The sequence below is a fragment of the Taeniopygia guttata genome, chromosome 13 (assembly GCF_048771995.1).
Source record: "Taeniopygia guttata chromosome 13, bTaeGut7.mat, whole genome shotgun sequence".
Taxonomy (NCBI): Eukaryota; Metazoa; Chordata; class Aves; order Passeriformes; family Estrildidae; genus Taeniopygia; species Taeniopygia guttata.
Window position 1 is genome coordinate 16,576,141 of NC_133038.1, and position 22,461 is coordinate 16,598,601.

At 60.4% G+C, this 22,461-nt stretch overlaps 4 protein-coding genes across 14 annotated transcripts; 3 read left to right on the forward strand and 1 right to left on the reverse strand.

Annotated features, from left to right (window-relative positions):
• Positions 1-210: 210 nt before the first annotated feature.
• PROB1 (proline rich basic protein 1) lies at positions 211-4,981 on the forward strand. Its single transcript, XM_032750902.3, has one exon. The coding sequence runs from the start codon at positions 307-309 to the stop codon at positions 4,603-4,605; it is 4,299 nt and encodes a 1,432-aa protein (XP_032606793.3). The 5' UTR covers positions 211-306; the 3' UTR covers positions 4,606-4,981.
• A 538-nt stretch (positions 4,982-5,519) lies between these two features.
• MZB1 (marginal zone B and B1 cell specific protein) lies at positions 5,520-6,908 on the forward strand. The gene is made up of 4 exons (XM_030284140.4): positions 5,520-5,769; positions 6,015-6,121; positions 6,293-6,397; positions 6,466-6,908. The coding sequence occupies exons 1-4, from the start codon at positions 5,578-5,580 to the stop codon at positions 6,638-6,640; spliced, it is 579 nt and encodes a 192-aa protein (XP_030140000.4). The 5' UTR covers positions 5,520-5,577; the 3' UTR covers positions 6,641-6,908.
• Positions 6,909-6,990: 82 nt separating this feature from the next.
• Positions 6,991-11,446, forward strand: SLC23A1 (solute carrier family 23 member 1). 5 transcript variants are annotated; one of them, XM_041718972.2, is made up of 15 exons: positions 7,007-7,098; positions 7,560-7,631; positions 7,819-7,923; positions 8,012-8,169; positions 8,241-8,329; positions 8,406-8,473; positions 8,567-8,748; positions 9,321-9,441; positions 9,544-9,700; positions 9,864-10,011; positions 10,130-10,235; positions 10,309-10,438; positions 10,586-10,729; positions 10,859-10,954; positions 11,067-11,446. In XM_041718972.2, the coding sequence occupies exons 1-15, from the start codon at positions 7,063-7,065 to the stop codon at positions 11,306-11,308; spliced, it is 1,854 nt and encodes a 617-aa protein (XP_041574906.2). In that variant the 5' UTR covers positions 7,007-7,062; the 3' UTR covers positions 11,309-11,446. The 5 variants fall into 5 exon arrangements, with proteins under 5 accessions (XP_072791465.1, XP_072791464.1, XP_041574906.2 ...); XM_030284138.4 differs by having other exon boundaries at positions 7,822-7,923; XM_072935364.1 differs by lacking the exon at positions 7,560-7,631 and having other exon boundaries at positions 6,991-7,098; positions 7,822-7,923.
• Positions 11,447-13,484: 2,038 nt separating this feature from the next.
• PAIP2 (poly(A) binding protein interacting protein 2) lies at positions 13,485-21,618 on the reverse strand. 7 transcript variants are annotated; one of them, XM_030283857.4, is made up of 4 exons: positions 21,461-21,618; positions 18,066-18,231; positions 15,806-15,985; positions 13,485-14,599 (listed from the first exon to the last, which is right to left on the reverse strand). In XM_030283857.4, the coding sequence occupies exons 2-4, from the start codon at positions 18,201-18,203 to the stop codon at positions 14,534-14,536; spliced, it is 384 nt and encodes a 127-aa protein (XP_030139717.1). In that variant the 5' UTR covers positions 18,204-18,231; positions 21,461-21,618; the 3' UTR covers positions 13,485-14,533. The 7 variants fall into 7 exon arrangements, with proteins under 7 accessions (XP_030139717.1, XP_030139718.1, XP_072791349.1 ...); XM_030283858.4 differs by having other exon boundaries at positions 21,590-21,613; XM_072935248.1 differs by having other exon boundaries at positions 18,066-18,225; positions 21,590-21,604.
• Positions 21,619-22,461: the final 843 nt, after the last annotated feature.

Genomic DNA, 22,461 nt, shown 5'->3' on the forward strand with positions numbered 1-22,461 from the left:
TCCCCAGAGGGGTCTGCAGGTCGGGCCGTTCCATGGGGTCACACACCCGGGAGCTGTATGGGATGCTCTGGGACCTGTCCTGCGGTTTGGATGAGGAGCAGGGATGAGCCTGGGGCAGGTCCCCGAGGCTGGGGGCGGCGGTGGCATCCCTGCAATGCGCTTGGCATCGGCTGTCCCGGCTGGCGCTGCCCGAGTCCATGTGATCCGGGGCTCGCCCTGTGCCGCCGCCGGGTCCAGCCACCGGGACGGCGAGGGAGCCACAAGGTCGAGCGGCCCCAGCCCCGAGCAGGGTTCCTCCCTGCCACCATGCCCCGCGGGAAGAGGGACCCGGTGCTGCTGTCCCCCGCCGAGCTGCCCTGCCCCGGGGCCGAGGGTCCCCGCACGGCCGGGGACGGTCGGCGCTCCGCGGAGGAGGAGGAGGAGGAGGACGGACACCTCCCGGGGCTGCCCCGCGACGACCTCACCAAGAGCATGTCGAGCTCCTCCGTGTCCTCCTACCACTCCGCCCTGTGCTCGGACGGCACGGAGACCTTCAAGGACTGCCTGGAGTTCCTGGACGAGGAGGGATCGCCGGGCCGGGCTGCCCCGGGCCGCTGGGCTCCGGCGGGGGCCCCCGGCACGGCCCCGCCGCCCGTCCCCCTCGCCCGCCCGCAGCGGGCTCAGCTGTCCAGCGCGGCTAAGAATAGCCCAGCGCCGGGCCAGGGGGGCAGGATGGGTCCCCTCGGTGGGGACCGGCAGCCTGTGCCGGCCGCGGGGGAACCGGCCGTGCCCCGGCAGCCCGGGGCGATGCTCCCCGGAGCTCCCAGCGACTCGGACGAGGTGGACGGCGAGGTGCAGGCGCTGACGGCCAGGGCTTTCCGCAGCCTCTCGGGGCTCCCCGGAGCTCGCCTCGATATGTGCAGCTCCCACACCTCCTCCAGCCTCTCCAATTCGCTGTCGGAGGACGGCGGGCGGCCGCGGCGGTGGCCGGTGGGTGCCGGGGAGCCCCGGGGCGCGGTGACAGCTCTGCACGGCCGGGCGGGATGGCCTTTCCCCACCGGCGTGGACGGGGAGCTGCTGGGCAAGGAGCAGTTCGAGTGCGTGGACGTGGAGCTGGAGACCGAGGCGAGGAAGGGACACGGCAAGAAGAGGACGGTGCCCAAACGCCAGATCCTGCTGAAGAGGAAGGAGAGGAAGGAGACGGGCTTTGGCCCCCGCGGGGATGGCCCAGCGCCCCAGCCCCCTGCCAGGAAGGAGCCCCCCAGCAAGGGCAGAGCCGTCGGAGAGGATTTCAGGCTCAACTACCAGCAGTTCATGAAGGCGGCGTCCCTGGAGGCCGGCACCGACAGGACCAGGGCGGCCTCGAGCCTGGTGAAAAACGTCCTGGCCAAGAAGATGCAGTACGAGCAGCGCATCAAGATGGAGCAGAAGGGGCTGCGGGGCAGCTCGACCTCCTCGGGGCCGTCTTCCGCCGGCACCGACCTGCTGGGGGATGGTCTGGAGGGCAAGTCCAGCTCGCTGTCCCGCTCCGACTGCAGCTTCTCGGCCGAGGACCTGCGGAGCGGCGGGATGCCGGTGGCCACGGCGGCCGCGGGGAGCACCGCCACCACCACGCATCCCACCAAGGGCGTGGTGCTCAGCGAGGCGACGAGGGAGACTGTCTGCAACCTGAGGAAGACTTTCAACGAGCTCAACCAGAGGATGAAGTACCAGGAGGTGCTGGAGGGCCGCTGGCTGCCCGCGGCCGCGGAGGAGCACGCGTCGGAGCGGATCTGCTACCAGCGAGCCCGCGCCTTGTTCGAAGCCCAGCCCGGGGTGGGGAAGGTGCTGGATGTCGCCCCCCGGTTTGCGAGGGCGCCGAGGCCGTGGCCCAGCTTGAAGGAGCGAGCCATCGGCCCCATCCATTCCCAAGGCCTCCCATTCAAAGCCGAGAGCCGGGCGCTCCCCGCCACTCCGCCGCGCCGCCCCTTCGCATCCTCCCGGGCGCAGGAGGCGAGGACGCTGCCGCAGAGCCACCCACAGAAGCCACCGGCAGCGCCCCGCCGGCCGCCCAGCCCCGGCACCATCCCGGTCCCGCGGGGGTCCCCGCCAGCTGCGCCCCCCAAGCCGGAGGAGAAGGGGAAGGGGCGCGTCCCGCAGCCCCGGGATGTGCGCAAGCTGGTGAAGAGCAGCTACAGCCTGAAGTTCGGGACTGCCGGTGCCTCCCGCGGCACCGTGGCAGCGGCGAGCAGCGGGGAGCCGCCGCCAGCCGCCCCTCTGGTCATCCACTGCACCTCGGTCCGCCGGGAGCCGGCGGCTGAGGAGGTGCCGGCAGCCCCCGGCCGGGAACCGGCCCCGGCGTGCCCCGAGGGGCCCGCGAAGCCCCCGCACAGCTCCCCCATCAACATCACCAGGGTCCAGGCCACGCGGAGGGGCGCGGCCCCCACGGAGGAGCCGCCGGTGTCGCCCCCGCGCCGGGAGCGGAGCGAGCTCCGGTTGCCGCCGCGGACCGAGCGGGTGCCGCACGTGGAGACCCATCTGCACGTCCTGGTGGGCCGGCCGGGCCCCGCGGCCGCGGAGAGCTGCCCGGGCCCGAGCAGCGCGGTGCTGCGGGCGGAGAAGACCGTTCTGCTGCCGCCGCCACCCGCGAGTCCCGCGGAGGAGAAGGAGCTGCGCGGCCGTGGCGGCGGCAGAGCGCTGCCCGCTGCCGAGGGGCCGGAGCCGCCGGGGCAGCGGCCGAGCAGCGGGGACAGCCGGGACCCCCGAGCCGCAGCCCCGGGCGGCAGCAGCGCGGCAGAGCCCGGTGCCAACGAGCGGAGGCAGCCGCAGCCCGGCCGGAGGGTGTCGGTGGGTAACGGGCTCTCTGCCGGTGGCACCGGCCCCGCCGCCCCGCTCCGAGCCGGGGACAGCAGCGAAGGCCTCCCCGGGCGGCTGCCGGAGCAGAGGGAGACCTGGGAGCGCTCGCCGCAGTGGCCGGCGGCTACCGAGCCCTACCCGCCTGCTGCCCCGGCAGAGAACTCCAACTACTTGGCAATCCCCGAGAGAGCCCCCAAATCCACGCTGATGCCAAAGCTGTCCTCGGTCCCCAACCCAGCCAGTGCCTCTTTTGGGACCTCCATGGTCACCAACGTGACCAGCTCATCCTTTGGCTTCCCATCAACCTCCAGCCTGGCCAGCACATCATTTGGGACCCCCTTAGTTTCCAATTCCAACAAGTCTTTTGGGGCCCCTCTGGTCCCAAACATGTGCAGCACATCCTTTGGGAACGCCCTGGTCCCCAATCCATCCAGTGCATCCTTTGGGAACCCCCTGGTCCCCAATCCATCCAGTGCATCCTTTGGGAACCCCCTGGTCCCCAATCCATCCAGTGCATCTTTTGGGAACCCCTTGACCCCCAATCCATCCAGCATGTCCTTTGGGAACCCCCTGATCCCCAATCCATCCAGTGCATCCTTTGGGAACCCCCTGGTCCCAAATCCATCCAGTGCATCCTTTGGGAACCCCTTGATCCCAAATCCATCCAGCATGTCCTTTGGGAACCCCCTGGTCCCCAATCCGTCCAGCATGTCCTTTGGGTCCTCTTTGGTCCCAAATGCATCCAGTGCATCGTTTGGGAACCCCTTGATCCCCAATCCATCCAGTGCATCCTTTGGGTCCCCACTGATGCCAAATCCATCCAGCATGGCTTTTGGGTCCTCCTTAGTCCCCAGTCCATCCAGTGCATCCTTTGGGAACCCCTTGATCCCCAATCCATCTAGTGCACCATTCGGGTCCCCTTTGGTCCCCAGTTCATCCAGTGCATCCTTTGGGAACTCCTTGATCCCCAACCCGTGCAGCTCATCCTTTGGGTCCCCCTTGGTCAGCAACCGAATCCCCACTTCCCTTGGGCATCCATCAGTCTCCAACATGGCCAGCTCTTTCTTTGGATCCCCTTTTGTCCCCCACCCAGCCAGCGCTCCGCTGGGAACCGGTGCCTATCCCCTTCCTGGTGGGGAAGTGCCCTGGAGCAAGCCCAGCCCTGAGCCCCCCCTGCCCCGACCCCCCGAGGGCTCGGCTGCTGTGGGGCCCCCAGCCCAGCCCCACCCGGAGGATGCTCCTCATTTCCTCAGGGGGACCGATGGCCCCTCGCCGAGTGGGAGGAGCAGGCAAAGCCCCCCCAAGCCCTTCTCCTCCGCCGTGCCCGCCCAGCGGAGGATGCTCGTGGATCCCAGCAGCGGCAAGTGCTACTACGTGGAGCCGCCGCGGCAGCCCCAGATGAAAACGCTCTACGACCCCGAGACCGGGCAGTACCTGGAGGTGCTGGTCCCACCGGTGGCATCGCACACCGGGCTCTACCAGGCGCCTTTCAACCCGCTGGTCATGGCCCCGGGGGTCTATGGTCCCCCCTACTCACCCTACGGCGGCTTCCCGGGGCTCCCGGCGCCGCCGCCCTCCGCCCCGTCTCCGCCGCACCCCTCGCTGCCGCCTGCCGGGACCCCCGGCTCCGCTCCCAAGGGCGAGGAGCCGTCCCCGGCCGGGGGTCCTGACTGCGGCTACCTGGAGAGCCCCTACTACATCCCCACGGGCATGCGGGCCAGCCCCGGCCCCGAGCAGCCCCCGGCCCGCGCCAGCCCTGCCGCGCCCGAGGGCTCGCTGCTCCGCATGTGACGGGGATGGATGTCCCTTCCCTTGGCACGGCTTAGCCCGAGGTCAGCATCACCCTGGCACGGGAGATCCCCCCCGGCCACGGCTGAGCTGGCAGAGCGCCGAGGGGTAGCGGGCACCGGTTGGACTTCACTGGCTTCTCATGGAAACGGGGTCAAAAAGGGTATTTTCCGGTGTGAGCACCTGGCAGCCCTAAGGGGAAATGAAATGTGGGCCCCGGCCAGCAAAGGGACCAGAGAGGCCCTGCTTCCCCCCATCCCAAGGATGACCCAGGCTGGTTCGCACAGCAGGGTGATGGCCTGGTCACCCCCAGCCACGGCTGAAGCACAGACACCCCAAAATAGTAATAAAAATGCTGAAACAGCTTTAAATCTCCTTATTCATCCTGTGCTTGTGTGGTCTGTAAAGGGTGGCGAGGGGCTGAGGAACTTGGACCTGCATTCCTTCTGTCTGTCTTGGAGTGTCCACCAGAGAAATCCCAGTCCCGAGGAGCAGGAGGGGACGCTGCAGCCATCAGTGAGCCCTAAACCCCAAACCTCAGCCCTCAGCGCCAAACCACAACTGTGAGCCCCAACCACAACCATGAGCCCCAAACCCCAGTCCTTAACCCTAAATCCATGATCTGAACCCCAAATCCTCATCCAGCTCCAGCCCCTGTAGGTCCACACCATCCCAGGAAGGACTGAGGTTGAGGAGAAGGGATCAGGCTGAGTTACAGGATTGAGTTACAGCAAAAACCTCCTGGAGAGGGGGTGCTCGGTCGGGGACACCCCATGCACAGCCCCCTTCCTGCCGCGACACCCGGGTCGGAGGGGCTGCCCCAGCCGGATGCAGGTGTGTGCTGGCTGCACCTCAGCGCCGCTCGCCAGTCCCGGGGGGTTTATAGCCCGGCCCGGGGGTTTATAGCCCGGCCCGGGGGTTTATAGCCCGCCCCGGGGGTTTATAGCCCGCCCCGCACTTTCGGAGCACGGCAGGATGCGGGCAGCGGTGGCAGCGTGGCTGGTGCTGACCCTGCTGGGGGGGACAGGGGCCGAGGACACCTGCGGGGACCCCCCCGCCGCCCCGTCCCGCTCCATCCCCGCGCCCCAGCTCAGCCCCGAGGAGCTGCTCTCGCCCCACATGCCCCAATCCCTGCGCTGTGACGCCTGCCACGCCATCGCCTTCCAGGTGGGGACCGGGGACACGCCACCCCAAAATGCTCCTGTGGAGAGGCTTCTGCCTGAGGAGATGCTGCTGCTCCTCTGGGGCACGGCCCTGATGGATATTCCCCATCAGCACCTAAAAAAAGCCTTTTGGGGCTCTTCATGAACCCTCTGACCCAGAAGGGGGTGCAGAGCTCAGCCCCACTCGGGAGCATGGTCACGGACAGGCTGCCGCTCTCACTGCCCGGATTCTGCCTTTTCTCACCCCAGATTGAGGAGCAGCTGCGCAAGGCAGAAGGGAAGGTGGGCAAGAAGGCTCTGAAGGAGTCGGACTACACAGAGGTGCTGGAGAGGAGCTGCTCACAGGACTGGGAGAGGTGAGCAGGGTGTCCGTGCGATGGGGGTGTCTCCGGGGATCAGGGTGATCCCAGCTACAGGCGAGTCCCCAGGGGTCAGAATGTCCCCAAGGACAGAGTGCCCCGGGGGTGTCCCCAGGGACAGCGGTGTCCCCAGGGACCATTTTGCCTCCGCTCGCCCTCTCCCCGCAGTTACGGGGTGCTGGAGCAGGACGGCGAGAAGCGGCTGTCGGGGCCGGGGCTGCGGACGCAGCAGCCCCTGAGCGTGCTGGTGTCGGGGGGACCGTGGCCGGGCAGGTGAGTGGGGGATGGCGGTGCAGGGGACCGTCCCCTCGCCGCCGGGTGACCAGCAGGGCCCCTCGCAGGCTCTCCAAGCTGTGCCACGGCTACGTGGGCGAGCGGGGCGAGGCGCGGATCTACGGTGCGCACCGGCGGGGCCCGGCAGCGCTGCGGGAGCTGCTGTGCCACGGCGACAAGGGACCGTGCGCCGGCCGCCAGCAGCGCCCGGAGCCCCGCAAGGCGCTGCAGAACGAGCTGTAGCCCGGCGTGGTTAATGCTTAATGCCCCGGTGACCTTCGGAGCCGACTTCGTCCCCAGCGGGAGGCGACACGTGCCGGGAGGTGGGCGCCTTCCCGCTGTCGCCTGTCACCGATGTCGCCGCTGTCGCTCGAGGCCCGGCCCGGCCGTGCCAGCAGCAGCGCGGACTCCGTCCGGGCGAGCCGGGAATTACTCTGTAACCCGCGGGCTCTAATGTTTCACCCCGCGCTGCTCCGGGCGGGTGCCGCCCCAATTAAAGCAGTTAATGGCTGATCCGTGCCGGGGCTGCGCTCGCCGGTTTCACAACCCCCAACCAATGGCCGCCCTCCCCCTGTCCCCGCCACCGCCCGGCCGGGGACTAAAGTCCTTCCCACGGCCATAAAACCCCCCGAGCGGGGACAGCGCCGCCGGGCACGCGTCGGAGGATGGGGACCCGCTCGGGAGACCTGGCTCAGCCCCAGGTGAATGCAGACGCCCTGTCCCCATCCCCATCCCTTCCTCGGTGTCATCCCAGGGCGGTGGGGAGGGAGGTGGTGGCCAGGGACACTGAGCCCAGCTCAGGGTCAGGATGCCCTGCTGGGGCTGGCAAGGGCCAGGGTGAGCCTGGGGACTGTGGTGAATGGCGGGACCAAGGGGACACGCTGGAATGCTGCGGCTGGGACTGGCTGTGCCACCTTTCCCATCACCTGCAGGGAGGATCCCCGTCCAGACTTTCCAGGAACAAAATGCCACTGTAGGGATCGGTGGGTTTGGGAGCCCAGACCCCTCCTGAGGGTCAGAGCGGGCACGGGGTGGGACTGACAGGAAACACGCTGGGCCATGGCCCGGTGTCACCCGCATCCCTCAGGGCAGAGCCCAGCCCCTCTCCCGTGGGACAGTTGGGTCCACACTGACCCAGCTCCCGCCTCGTCCCCACCGCCAGAATGGGAACTTGGCTCTGGCCCCCGCGGGCTCCCTGCACACCCCTGGGAAGGAGCTGCCTGCGGCGGGCAGGGTGAGTACCGGGGCACCCCGCGGGCAGCTCCGCACCCCAAATCCATCTGTGACACACCTCCGAATGGAGGGCAGCCAGCCGGGACCCCTCCCATCCCTGCGGGCACAGGGGCTCCCATGGGGCAGGGTGGGGTGCCCATCCCTGCACGCAGCCCCACGGTGAGACAGGCTGAGCTGTGTCCCCACAGCAGGACCCTGGCACGGGCACCAGGCCCCCCCGGCCAGAGGTGGACATGCTCTACAGGATTGAGGACGTGCCCCCCTGGTACCTCTGCATCCTGCTCGGCTTCCAGGTACAGCCTGGAAAGTGTCAGACCCCAAATCCCCGTTCCCCGCAGTGTGGGGCACCCCCAGCCCCGCTGAGCCCCCCTCGCCCCCCAGCACTACCTGACCTGCTTCAGCGGCACCATCGCCGTGCCCTTCCTGCTGGCCGAGAGCCTGTGCGTGGGCAAGGACCAGCTCACCGTCAGTTACCTCATTGGCACCATCTTCACCTGCGTGGGCATCACCACCCTCATCCAGACCACCGTGGGCATCAGGTAGAGCCGCGGCCCCGCGGGCCCCCTGCCCAGCCCCAGGCCCGGGCGCTGCCATCCCTCTGTCCCCGCAGGCTGCCGCTCTTCCAGGCCAGCGCTCTGGCCTTCCTTGTCCCCGCCAAGTCCATCCTGGCCCTGGAGAAGTGGCGATGCCCACCTGAAGGTGAGGGCAGGGGGGTGCAGGGGGTGTCTGGCTGCTCCCCGCCCCCCAGGACCACCTCACTGCCCTTCATCCCCAGAGCAGATCTACGGCAACTGGTCGCTGCCGCTCAACACGTCCCACATCTGGCAGCCCCGCATGCGAGAGGTACACCCTGCCACCACCCTGCCACCACCCTGCCGCCACCCCATGCGCCCCGACTCCCTGGCAGGCTGCTGATGCCCTCTCCATGCCCTGCAGATCCAGGGGGCCATCATAGTGTCCAGCCTGGTGGAAGTGGTCATCGGGCTGCTGGGGCTCCCCGGGGCCCTGCTCAGCTACATCGGGCCGCTGACCGTCACCCCCACCGTGTCCCTCATCGGACTCTCCGTGTTCCAGGCGGCTGGTGACCGGGCTGGCTCCCACTGGGGCATCTCTGTGCTGTATGGCATGGGGACACGGGGGACACGGGGGACAGGAGGGCGGGGTTGTACAGCACAGGGCCAGGAGGATGGCAGGGGCACCAGGTGATGCCTTGTGAAGGCTGACCTAGAACAGAGACTAGGATGGAATTAAATAATAAAGTAAGGGTTTATTAAAAAGCATCAATGGATCCACCTTGGGCAGCACAAGAGCCCAGCCAGGGCTGCACCCAAGATGAACCAAAATGATCACAGAATGGACAACCGCTCATGGGGTCTCTCACTTTTATAAGTAATGGGCCATTTGCGTATTTGGGTTAATTGTCCAATTACAGCTTCAGGATGTAAAGTCCCATCCTCCTTGTTTTTCTCTCTTCAGCCCATGTTGCTTGTACTCTTGGGCCTGAGATTTGGATCATTTGTCCATCATCCCCAGCTAGAGAAGGAATTGTTTTGTCTCTCTAGTTTGTGAAGAGAGCTCACCATCCCATAATATGAAGCTCAGAACCGCACACTAAAGCAGCACAGAATGTGAAAAATAGAAAAGCCAAAACCTGAGGCACCAGAGGGATCCCGTCTGTCTTTCTCCCCAGGACCATCTTCCTGATTGTCCTGTTTGCCCAGTACCTGCGGCAGGTCTCCATCTGCCTACCCGGCTACCGGCGGGGCCACGGCTTTGTCCTGCTCCGCATCCAGATCTTCAAGATGTTCCCGGTAGGGACTGGCTGAGAGCATCCTGGGGTGGCCCCGAATTGCCCCGTTTACCCCCCCGTGGGCTCGGGAGCGGTGCGGGAGGGTGCCGGTGTGTGCCCGCAGATCATCCTGGCCATCATGCTGGTGTGGCTGATCTGCTACGTGCTGACCCGCACCGGAGTGTTCCCCAGCCGGCCCGAGGAGTACGGCTACAAGGCCAGGACGGACGCCCGCGGGGAGATCCTGTCCGTGGCACCCTGGTTCCGTGTCCCCTACCCCTGTGAGTGCCCAGCAGCCCTGGGTGCCCTGATACCCCTGGGGGATGTGGGGACCTGCTGCAGCATCACCGGGGAACACCCGGGGGGGCCCAAAGTGGCACCGGTGAGCAGCGGCTGGGGACTCCTGGGCTGTCCCCAACACTGACCTGCTCTGCCCCCGGGCAGGCCAGTGGGGGCTGCCCACGGTGACCTCAGCAGCCGTGCTGGGCATGTTCAGTGCCACGCTGGCGGGCATCATCGAGTCCATCGGGGACTACTACTCCTGTGCCCGGCTGGCAGGAGCGCCCCCGCCCCCTGTGCACGCCATTAACAGGTACAGCCGCCCGTTCCCCCCTCCACGGCAGCTCACCCGCACCGCGGCATCCCCGGACACCGGTCAGGGATGCTACCGGAGAGTGGGATGGGCACAGCCGGACCGTGTTGCTCCCCAGGGGCATTTTCACCGAGGGCATCTCCTGCATCATCGCGGGGCTCTTGGGAACCGGCAATGGCTCCACGTCCTCCAGCCCAAACATCGGCGTGCTGGGCATCACCAAGGTACCGGGGCCGGGGAGGGTCCCGACTGGGCCGGGGGGCGCAGGCACCGTCACCTGCCCATGTCTCTGCGCAGGTGGGGAGCAGGAGGGTGATCCAGTACGGCGCCGGGATCATGCTCCTGCTGGGCACCATCGGCAAATTCACGGCGCTCTTCGCCTCCCTGCCCGACCCCGTGCTCGGCGGGATGTTCTGCACCTTATTCGGTAACTGCCTGCCCCAAAGGCAGCCCTGGGCCACGTCCCCGGAGCCGCTGGGCTGGTGAGCCCGAGGTGCAGGGCTGGTTTGGGGCAGCCCCCGATGCCCGGCCCAGCGCGGGCCCCTCCGCTGCATCGCCGCGTCTCTGCCGGCAGGAATGATCACGGCCGTCGGCCTCTCCAACCTGCAGTTCGTCGATATGAACTCCTCCCGAAACCTCTTCGTGCTGGGCTTTGCGATGTTTTTCGGGCTGACGCTGCCAAACTACCTGGATTCCCACCCCGGGGCCATTAACACAGGTACCGCCCGCCAGGAAGAGCCGCAGTTTGGGGAGTTTGGGGAGAGAGGAGGGCAGATCTCCACCCGGGGGAGCAGCGGGGAAATCCGGCTCCTCACAGCTCCCCCGGCTCCGTGCCACGCTGTCGCAGGTGTCCCCGAGCTGGACCAGATCCTGACGGTGCTGCTGACCACGGAGATGTTCGTCGGGGGGACCATCGCCTTCGTCCTGGACAACACCATCCCGGGTAACCGCAGCACACGGGAGGGGAGGGGAAGCAGCGGGGCTGGGGCAGATTCCTGTTGATTTAGAGCTGCCGGAGGGGATGGCAGGGCCGGGGTGACACTGGACACCCGCAGGGACGCAGGAGGAGCGGGGGCTGGTGCAGTGGAAGGCAGGAGCGCACTCGGACAGCACGAGCAGCGCCAGCCTGAGGAGCTACGACTTCCCCTTGGGCATGGGCGCGGTGCGGAGGAGCCGCTGGCTCAGGAACGTGCCCGTGTGCCCGGTGTTCACCGGGTTCAGGTCGCGGGGCAGCGGCAAGGCGGCCGCGGAGGGCCCGGAGGGCGCGGACCGGGGCTCGGTGTGCACCAAGGTCTGAGCCGGGGGAGTCCCGGGAGGTGCCGCCCCAGCGCCGGAGGAGCCGGGCCGAGCTCCCGGGGGACCGTCGGGGCTCGGCAGCGCCCACCGAGGCCGAGGCTGCCGGTGCTCGGCTCGGGAAACACAACGCTGCTCTTGGAGGACACCCCGAGCTCCGGGGTACAGCCTGGGGACCGCCACCGCTGCCGTGCTGCACCCGGAGCTTCAGCTGGCTGAGACAAGCCCAGCGCTTGCTGGGGCCACACCGGAGCCAGCCAAGCCCGGGGCCACCAGCTCCCACCCGGGAACGCGGATTGTCACGCTGTGCCCTCGGCTCCGGCACGGTGACACAGCAGCTGGCACAGGCTCTGCGTCGGGCAGTGTCCAAACCAGCCTTAGGATGCCTAACTTAAAACAATACATTAAATATGGTAAAATATTCAAGTGCACGTGCCCCGCCAGTGTCTGTGCTGCCTCCTGCACCGTTCCCTCGTCCTTTGTGCACCGCAAAGGCCTCAGCACCTTTGACCGTGCTCCTCCTGGGCTGCCAGGCACGGAGACACGCTGGATTTCTTCCAGGTGGGCTCTGCCTGAACCCGGTGCTGTGGGGAGGCAGCTCAGCACAAGCCCTAAGCACACCCCTCCTGCCCCGGGAGCTCTGGAGCCCTGGCTCTGTCCTGGCTGTGCTGGTGACACTGCCCCAGGCCACCGAGGTGCTCTCAGCTGCGGGCACAGAGGTGGCTGACCCCCAACACAGCAGGGTCAGGCCAGTCCTTGGCCTGGATTTATCACCAAAGTTGAGCTGAGGCAACATTGCACAACCCCGCCACAGCCCGAGGTGGCACCGTCACACACTCACTCCCAAGCCTGAGCAGGGAGAGAAGTGATAAAATCTGTTAAAAGTGAAGATGAGGGGGAAAAAATAAACCCCAAGGGATGCAAATACAATCAGTCCCCACCTCCCACGAGCACCAGCCAGGCTCTGAGCCCCCTCCTTGGCTGCTGTCCTGGCCCTGGTGCCCAGCATGGTGTCAGTCCATGACACCTCTCTGGCCAGCTGGGTCCCCTCCCATTTCCTTGTCCCCCAGCCCAGCCGCTGGGGCTGGAGCAGGACTGAGAGAAGCCTGGGGGCAGTGCCAGTGCTGCTGAGCGCTGGGTGCCACCTCCTCTGCTGCAGTCACACCCCAAACCCAGCAGGGCTGCCATGGGCAGCGGCAGCTCCTCCCCAGTGAGCATCCCAGAGCTACGGGATGCAGGAGAGGGATAAGCCCAGCTCCAGGAGAGCAGCACAGTCAGGGATGCAGGAGAGGGATAAGCCCAGCTCCAGGAGAGCAGCACGGGCAGGGATAAGCCCAGCTCCAGGAGAGCAGCTCCTGGCTGCTGCCCTCAGCTGCCACCACGCCGAGGTGACAGTGGCCATGCTGTGGACAAGCTGCAGCCACGCAGGACTCGCTGGTGGAACTCCCACAGCTGTTTGCTGACCTTTTTATTTAGGAGCTCGAGTCTAAACTCTCCCCAGGTCAGTGGAAATCCTGGAGAAGTTTTACCAGCTCTGTGCACAGGAAGGGAAGGCAGTGCCCAGCATGGAGCTGGGGTAATTCTATCATTTTGCAGAACAGCAGCAGAAGGGGTTGGGAGAGGCTCTCCTGACACAGCGAGGTGGTTCTGCTGCAGGGCAATCCCTGCGGGAAGGCCCCACCTCCCCCTGCCCATCCTGCAGAGCTGCAGCTCCAGCTGGGCCCCTTCGTTTAATCGAGTTTAAAAAGAGATACTAACAGCGAGGCTGGGCTGTCCTGAGCAGGGTCTGGGCTTGATCCTTGTGGGTCAGACTCAGGATAGTCATTCCGTGAGAGTGGATGGGGCTGGAGCAGCTCTGGGACTCCTGTGCCGAGCGCCGGGCAGCAGCTTCTGAGAGCCCTCAGCTGCTCCCAGGGCTTCCAGCAGGGCCAGGCTGGGAACAACCTGGGAAAATGCTGGGAGAGCATGGAGAGGGAGGAGAGGAGTAAATTCCCATCCCTGGAAGCATCCAAGGCCAGGCTGGACAGGGCTCTCTGAAGTCTCTTCCAACCCAGAGCAGTGATTCCATGGAGAGTCCAGCTCCAGCCAGGATCCATCGGTTGCACAGTGCCAGCCCTGTCCTCCACACGCTGCCAAGTGAGTTCCCGTGCCACATGCCCAGTTATGAGACAGCCACCACATCATTTCTACTATTATTTATTTTTTTAAATATTTTTGAAAAAATATAATTTTTTTACAATATTTTCAACTTAAACACTATTCACACTGAACACGTATGGCAGCTTAACCTACCCAAATATGAAGTTTAAGAAGCCAAAACTGTTCTAGCTTTATTAAAAGAAAAAAAAAAAACCAACAACCAAAAAACCAAAAAAAAAAAAAATCCCAAAAAGTTGTTGTGCTGTAGACTATTGTGTAGTGATGATTAAACAAAGCAAGGGAAAAGCACCACTCAAATCACTAATGCTGGGGTTTGCCTGGTTAAATCCAGCTGTGGGGAAGTCGGATGCTAAGGGTTCCATAGGCAGTGCTGTGTGGGATGGCAGGAACTGGGATGGATCTCACACCTCCCTGAACAGCAGAGAAGGGAAGGTTTCTAACGTGATCACACACTGCAAAGGACAGGGAACTGCTTCCTCCCAATCGCCTGGATGTTAGTTCAGGAGCTGAGATCTACGACTCTGTACAGGTCTGTGAGATTTGGGTTAAGCTCACGCTGCTTCCCAGGATCGTGATGTTTTGTAAGGGGGGAAATTAACATTAGTAACAACACTGATACCTCAAAGGAAAGTTAGCTAATTTGCATAACAATCAGATCTCCTCACTTTCACTTGGAAGTTAAGGCATTATCAGGTGCAAGCTAGCACCAGTTAACACATCTTTAGTTAAAAACAGACCATTCACCGCAAATTCCAAGTCCTGTTTAAAAAGTCAGAGTCTGCAGAAGGTTTTATTAAAGTGGTACTTTGTCTCAACTTGACTGGTGCTTCTTACCTCACTGCCTCCTTCGCACAGAGCCAGGGCCCAATTATGTTTTCATTAAACTTTTGACAGATTTACTTAATAACAGTCTCAGCACTTTTATTGAGCATGCAAGACTAACAAAACTTTGGCAATGCATAAGTGTAACACAGTGACAAGAAGAGAGAGCTTTTACAATTAAATCTTCTAATACTGGCTTCACAGTGTGGAAATTGTGCTACATCCACCAAAAGAGGGCCCAGTCTACTCAAATGTTTAAGTACTTCACCCCAGGAACAAACTCCTTTGCGTTTGGATTCAGATTACTCTTGACCTGAGGAAGGGAAGAACAGAAATTGAGGTGAATAGTTATTTTCTGCTTCCATTTTCAAGCTGAAGACAATGAGAGGCAAAAGTTTATGGATTTAGAGTAACAATCAGGTATACAATAGGCTTCTTATACTTAGCAGCAGTCTATGATCCCCAGAAAAGCCTGTTCCTCTCTGCTACTCCCTGAGTTATCCAACCTTCCTTAGCACCACCTGAAGTTTCAGCTGGATTAGGGCTCAGGGAATAAGCAGAAAACCACAGGCATGCACCAAACACAGCAGCGTCCCCTCATGCTGAAATAGCCTTTTCTAAAGTTGAGCTGTTAAAACATGCCATGAGGTGTTTAAATTTTGCTTATTTAAGCAAGAGGTGACTTGTTCCAGGAACTTCAGCCACTTCTGGGAATTTCTTGTGTATGAGCACTGTGTTGATTTTTTACATGTCTCTGTCTGTGACTCCCCTGTCCTGTCCCTTGGCAAGCTGCTGCTGCTCCATGCCCTGCAGTTCGAGGTAGGCACCAGCACCTTCAAAAGGAGCTCTTTATCACAAAGAAATGGAGGATTAGGTTTTTCTGATCTTCACTGAGGCTGAAACTGCTGCCTGCAGCTGTTTCAGCTTGGGAAAGTCAGGGTCTGAATCTCAGAGCAGCTGTGTGACAGGATGGTGTGGGGTCTGTGCTCTGTACGAGGAACTGTGGGAAATTCTGAGAGGGAAAATAAGCACACACAGCCCTTTCCTTTGGGTTGAGCTTTGCACAGAAGTCACATGGCAAAAACAGGGAAATAATTACAGTTTAGCTGCTTTCCCCCTCCCTAGAATTGCCCCAGGGATCTGCTGAGGTTCTCCCAATCCCAACCGAACCCTGGGACAGGGCTCAGACCAGCCCAATGTGTCAGTGCTGGCAGATGCCCAGTGACCCTTTCCCAGCCCTGGCTCCACTCAGTGTCCTTCTTTCAGAACATCCCACCCACTCCTGGAGCTGTGCCATGGGAAAAGCTCCACGTGGATATGAAGAAAGCCACCAAATAGGTCACTGGGCATCTGCCTTCATCCCATGAAGACACCTCCTTCCCAGCTACCCTGCACAGCCAGGCAGGCTTTACCAGGCTCCTTCCTGCTGCAAAGAACTTTCTCTTACAATAAGCAGCAGCAAACCCCAGCCCTGCACAAAGACTTGAGCTTCAGAAATAGAATGAGAAGCTGAGCTTACCACCAGATCCTCCAGCGATGAGCTGTCACTGATAACAAGGTCATTGAACTGGTCCTGGATTTGATCCATTGTTTGTGGGAGATCACGGGCTGGAATAAACCATTCGTGCTCCTCCTCCTCTTCCAGCATCTCCTGGAAACAGCGCTCGATAAATTCTTCTTCCCACAACTCCTCTTCAATCTGTGCAATGAGAAGAAACTGCTTCAGCAACAGATCTGTTGTGAGCTCGAGGGGGGCTTATTCCCGGGTGTGTGCACCCAGCTGACCTCCCCAACTGTCCAGCAGCACCCCAGCCCCACGTCCATGCTGCAAGGACATCAGTGCTTTGTCCAAGGGATTGGGCTGCAGCTGGAAGGAAGAGGCAGGAAAACCCCCAAGCCCCAGCTGTTTTGTTTGCAGCTTGTTATGACCTAAAGGAGAAGGAAAATGTAGGTCCCAAGCAAAAATTTCAGCTGTACCAACTAGTCTGGACTGAGCTCACTGCAAGTATGAGGAAGGGAGCTGTGCCAACACACACAGAGCCAGGGAACACTCCCCAGGAAAGTGTCCTGTGGGACTCCTGGGGAAAAAATAAGCCCTGCCTGTCACCTGGAACAAGCAGCCTCTCCTCACTGCCCGTGTGTGCTCACCCTCTGTGCTCTCCTGGGGAAGCCCACCTGATCCTAGCAGCTGGGAGGAATGCCCTGCTGTCCTGGGAGCAGGACAAACCAACCCAGGCAGAACTGACACACAGTGCAGAGATTAAAGCAGTTTTCCTTGGTTGTTCAGTAAACAAGCTTTGGAGCAAGTTCATCTTACAAATTTTCCATGTCCTGCATCAGAGTGTTTAAGAGGGGAACGCAGGGAAACAGAAGCTAATGTGGAGGACTTGCCCAGACATAAGGGAATGGAAAACTGATTCAGGACAGGTTTAGAAGTTCACTCAGTGGAAACAAGTTTTCCCATCTACCCTTCGCTCTGAAATCAAACACCTCATCAATCCTGGAGTGGAAATTCAGTTACCACAAACACCAAATTAAATACATTAACACCCGATTATCAGGACCGCTGTGCACTCTGGGTCCTTGGCCTTGGGGCAAACACACCCACGAGCTCACCGGGTGCTCTGAGGAACAGGGACTCATCCCCACGTGCTCCGAGCACCCGCCCAGGCACTCCAGAGGCGCTGAAGGCTGACTCAGTGATTCCCCAGCAGCACTCCAGTCTGGGTGGCACCTCCAGGAGGTGCCCAGCTCCAGGGGCTTGGTTACAGGTCTGTACCTCTACAGGTGCCTACATGGCAGCTCCAGCAGTACTAAATAACATTTAACTCCACAAATAGCTGGATTAGGACTGCCTGCTTTTATTTTCCAGCTCCAGTCTAACTCGCTGAGGCTCCCAGAGGGCCGTGTCTGCAGCAGCAGGTGACCAGGCTGCCCCAAGTGTGTCTGTCTGAACAAGACCCTTCACCCCCCACACTCCCACCTTTTCTCTGCTGACAATGGAATCTGTGCCTGAAAAATCATGGCACAACTCAGCTCCTTCCCAGAGAACTACACACCCTGTATGGTAACTGTGGGACAGTTCCTGGGAGAAAAAAAACCACCAAACAGGAACCAATGCACGAGAGGAGAGAGAATGGAGGTGTTGTGAGCAAACTTGACTCAGAATGAGCTCTGAGCTGCTGGCACCCTGAGGAGCCCATGCTGGTAGTTCAGCACCCAGCACAGCCACAGCTGCTGGAGCACAGGCAGCAGCTCTGGAGAGCACAGAGCAAGCTGGGAATGGGAAAGGGGTGTGGAAAGAGGTAGGCTGTTCCCAGTCTCCAGAGCAGGAAAGAAAAGGGTGACAAAGGCAAGGTGGCAGAGGAAGGTAAGGTTTCCTTTCCACCTGAGAAGGGAGCTGTAAGATTCAAGTATTAAAATGAGCAGCTGTCACCCAGCACCCTGGGGAGCAGCAGTGCAGTTCCCAAGGCAGGTGTGCACCTGGAATTCCCCAGCTCAGCACCGGGGCACTCAGCATGTCCACACATGAATGCCTCCAGGGCAGCCCTTCCCAAGTGCCACGGACTTGTGTCAACTCCCTCTCCCTCCTGCAGAAGCAGGGAATTTATGGATGCATTAGGATGTGCTGCACTTCCTGTGTTTTCCACCAGGGCTACAGAAGATCAGCATTTAGTGCCAGAGCAAGGGATTAGTCAGTGGTGGAGCCCAGCTCTGTCCCTTCAGCTGGGCAGTGACCCAGGACAGACAGGGGCCACTGCACGCAGGGAATGACTTGCCTGCCTGTTAAACTCCTCCTCGTTCTCCATCCACATGTACTCAGCAAAGGGGTTGTCATCCTCGTGGGAGTGCCCGTTGATGATCACATCCTCGCTGATGATGCTGGGGCTGGTACTGCTGCGACTCGGGTCCTTCATGGCTGCCACTCCAATCCCAAACCTGCAACTGAGGAGGGCAGCAGTTAACACCTGCACATTCCCATTCCCTGCCCACGGGAATGGGGCTGCACCCGCTGCTGGAGGCCTTGCCCTGACTGCAGCACAGCTCTGAGATCACAAGGAACAGCACCACAAGCACCATTGTGTGCGGATTCCAGGCACAAATTCATTTCCCAAACTGAACCTCACCGAAGCCAAGCACCACGGCCAATGAAAAGTGACAGGAAAAAACAGGAAGCACACGACCTTGCCAGTAGGAAAATATTTAAACACTCAAAAGGAGAATTTGTTTTCCAAAGCACTTTTAAGTGTTGTATGTGATGGCATGAGCCAGGTTTCACAGCCCTTTCCTGCTGGGAAACCTTGCAGGGAGCAGAAACCACGAGGAACTGACCCTGCACAGGGTCACCTGGAAATCTGTGTGCTCTGAGGTGACACAACATTGCTGCCCTTCTGTACCATGCCCAAATACACAGATCAACACTGGAAAAGCTCAGTATTTGTTGGATACTAATACTGGAAGTATCACTTTTCTTTAAACAGCATGCAAAATGAGGCAATGTCTTAAAAAAAAACCTAAAAAAACCCCACCTGACCAAAAAATCCATGACTCAAACAAAATTTGAATGTTTTTCTCATGTTAAAATTCACAATGAAAGTTGCAGCAGTGGAAATATTTTTATTTTATAAACAAAACTTCATTGTCTGCATATCAAAAAATGACTTCTTCAGAGAGGAGGGCATCAAAATACAGTCTTGTTGTTACTGAGTACAAGGGCTTATCAGGCAGCACCCCACATTTTCTCTTTGCATTCCAGTTGGTCCTGTTATCTAGGGAATTAATGCAAGTTTTGGTTCAAAACTCTTGATAATACCAGCTAAAAACGTGCCACATCTGAGTGACCAATTAAGAAAAGCACACAGAAGAAGAAACCTGCCTGGCTTGCTCTGTTCCACAATCCTTTGATTTGTTTCTCAATCAAAGGCAAACCCCAGCTTGGAAGTCACTGCAGCTCCCTGGGAAGGAGCAGATTCCACTGCACATCCCACCAAGGGAAAACAGGTTCTTTTTGATGTTCTTTCAAACAAACTTGCTGAGGATTACTGGCAACATTTACATAAAACAGGAAAGGACCTTGTGTTTTATTACCCCAATTCAAGCCTGAAATTGCTTTAAGCCACTTCAGTTGTTCCCAAGCTAACACATGGGATGGAGTACAGGAAATAAAGCCCAAAAAACCAAATTTCTTCCCCTGCCTGGCCCCCCCACCACCTTTTACTGGCATAAGTTTTCACCTTATCTTTTGTGGAGCTAGTCTTGATATTATTGTTTTCCTGAAAGTAACTGCCTCAGCAGCAAGGAACTCAGGCAGCTTCTACACAAAGGTGACTGTACACAGGTCCAGAACGGTAAAAATAATTTAAAAAACCAACCCAAACCCAACAAACCAACCCTACTGGTTTGTGTAAAAGCTTGGAAGGGTAATTTGTTGAATCACAGGCCAGCTTTCCCATTTCTGAAGCATTCCCACCAGACAGGAGCTCCAGCTTTAGGAGAGGGGGAGGAAGTCCAGCTTGGAGCAAAGCAGCTTTGTCCACCACTGCCCAAGGATGATGGGGATGATCTGCAAGGACCCAGGCTCAGCCTGAACATTTGAAGTTTATCTGATGAAGCCCTCAGTCCATTCATGCCTTTTCCACAGGGCATGACCACACTCATCCTGCAGGAACACTGAGGAAGCCTCAGGCCCGTTCCTCACTCACAGCACTCCTGATTTAATTTTCTGCAGCTTCCAACAGAACAAATAAACCTTCCAGAACAAATAAACCTCCCCATTTCTCCACCTGAAGACACACACACCAGGTTTCTGTGCTCACGTGTGAGGACAAGCTCAGTCTCATTTCACCAGTACTGGTACAACCTTTTCAGTCAGGGAATACTGAGGGGAAGAGCCAAATGCCACTTCAGTCTTGCAAGAAGTCCCAATCTAAGCAGGTTGCTGCAGGAAACAAGCCCCAGTGCCAGGCTACACTACTGCTAGGAATAAAAATAACCCATTTTCCATCTGGGAGTAGGTGGGAAGCAGAGGAGTTCAAAGCTCCTCGCTCTAGAAGAGGAAATGTAACGTTGGCAGTGCTAAGGAACAGAAAACAGGGAGAATTTTGCCACGGTGACACATTGTGAGGTTCTGACCCAAGTTCCTCTGGGATTTTGGTGTGGAGTGGGGGTGGTGGAGCAAGCACACTGCAAGTGCATAAGGAAAAGACACAAAAATCAGGATTTGTATCTTTGGAATGATGACAGAAATAAAAAATCCTGTAACAACAGGCTTTCAGTTAAGCCTGAGTTGTTTTCTGTATGCAGTGTGGAGATTGTTACTTCAGAACATCACTAAGGCCCATTAATCCACCCATTTCCCTGAATTTTGCTGCAGTTACAGCCATGAAGAGCCCTTGACCATCATTAAAATTCAGAGCTTTGTGACTGAAGAGTCTGCATTTAAAATCCAGTCACGAAAGAAGATTACCCGCTGCCTTCTCCGGAGGTGAGGTCAGGCCTAATTCCATGCAGCAACCACAGGTCCTTACCCGCCACAGAAAAAAAGAGACTAATTAAGTAAAAAAATTAAGATATTTGCTTTAAGCACTTAAAAATAACATAGTTTTAGTGAGAGCTGAAGATTAAAGGAAGGCGTTTTAGAGCAGCTCGGCCAGAAGTCAGCGAGTTGTTTATCACCCGGTGATTCCTCCTGCGAGTCGGCAGCGCCGGCCCAGCTCCTCCTTATCTATCGAGATTAGCACACGGCCCTTATCACCCGAGCTGATTATAACCGTCTAATAATTACACCCGCCCAACAAACAGATTTCTTAATCAAATCCCCGCGGTTCGCCGGCGCTATCGGCCACGAGCGCCGCGCTGGAGGTTACCGAGCGCAGCCGCCTCCCGCGCGGGGCTCGGCGGGGGCTGCGGGAGCGGCGCCCCGGCACGGACGGGCCCTCGGCGGCCGCCGGAGCCGCTGTTGTCGGTAAGCCAGGCGCCGGTAAGCCGGGCCCCGCTTTGTTCGGCCCCGCCGCCCCCGCAGGCCCCGGATGGCGCTGCAGACAATACCGAGGGGCGGCCCCGCCGCGGGGGGTGGAGGCCGCGGCCCGGCGCCGCCTCAGGGGAGGGGGCGGCGCCCTCGAGCCCCCGCGGCGGGGCCGGCGGCGCGTGCCTGGGGCCGTCCCCCGCCTCTCACCTGCGGTGCGCAGAGGAGCCGCCGCTCCGCCGTGACCCGCCCGGACCCCACCGGACCCACCGGCCCCGCTCCGCTCCGCCCGCTCCGCGCTCGGCCCGGCCCGCCCCGCTCCGCCACACACCGCCGGACCTGACGTCACTTCCGCCAACGCCAGGCCCCGCCCCCTCTCCCCCGGAAGCGGCGGCGGCAGGCGGGCGGCAGGCCGCAGCATCGGCGGGGGGGCGGCGCGCTGCACGCCGGGACGCGTAGTCTTTCCCCTCCACGCTCCGGGCGCGCGGCATGCCGGGAACTGTAGTCCCGCACGGTACCTGGCGGCCATTTCGCGCGGCTGCGCGGGGCACGCCGGGAAGCGCAGTCCGGCGGGGCGGCCGCCATCTTGTGGCAGCGGCGGCGAGGGCGAACGGGCCCGGGGTCGCAGGGCGATCTCCGGGTGCCCCGGGGCTCACAGGGGGATCTCCGGGCACCCCGGGGCTCACAGGGGGATCTCCGGGCGCCCCGGGGCTCTCCGAGGGGATGCGGACATTCCCCGTTAGCGGGCAGCCCCGGGGCTCCCCCAGCCTCCCTCGGGACCGCAGGGCCCTCGCCTCACGGCCGGAGGGAATAATGGAACACTGGTGGAACAGCACTCCTGTTCTTTAGTGTTTCTGCTCAGGCGTGTGCATTTTAGGCTCTGTATCAGGAAATGGGACAGATTAGACTCTTTTCCGAGTACGTGCTGAGGCTTCAGCGCCATTTACAAAATGGGTTCAAAAAGCCATTTTTATTCTTTCGCTTCTCTCCCTTCTCCTCAGGGGAAGGTGGGAATGCCTTTCCTGCTGCGTTTTCCCAGCCTCATGGAGGCACAGAAAGCAGCCAAAATCTGGAGCCACAAATCCTCCTTGAGCCGGCTGCCCCACACAAACGTGGCACACAAGTGCCTGGAAATGCCCAAATGTCTGTGAGTTTATAGCGATTTCATCAGCCACCGTTACCAACTTGTTCCCAGGGCCTATGGACTTTCC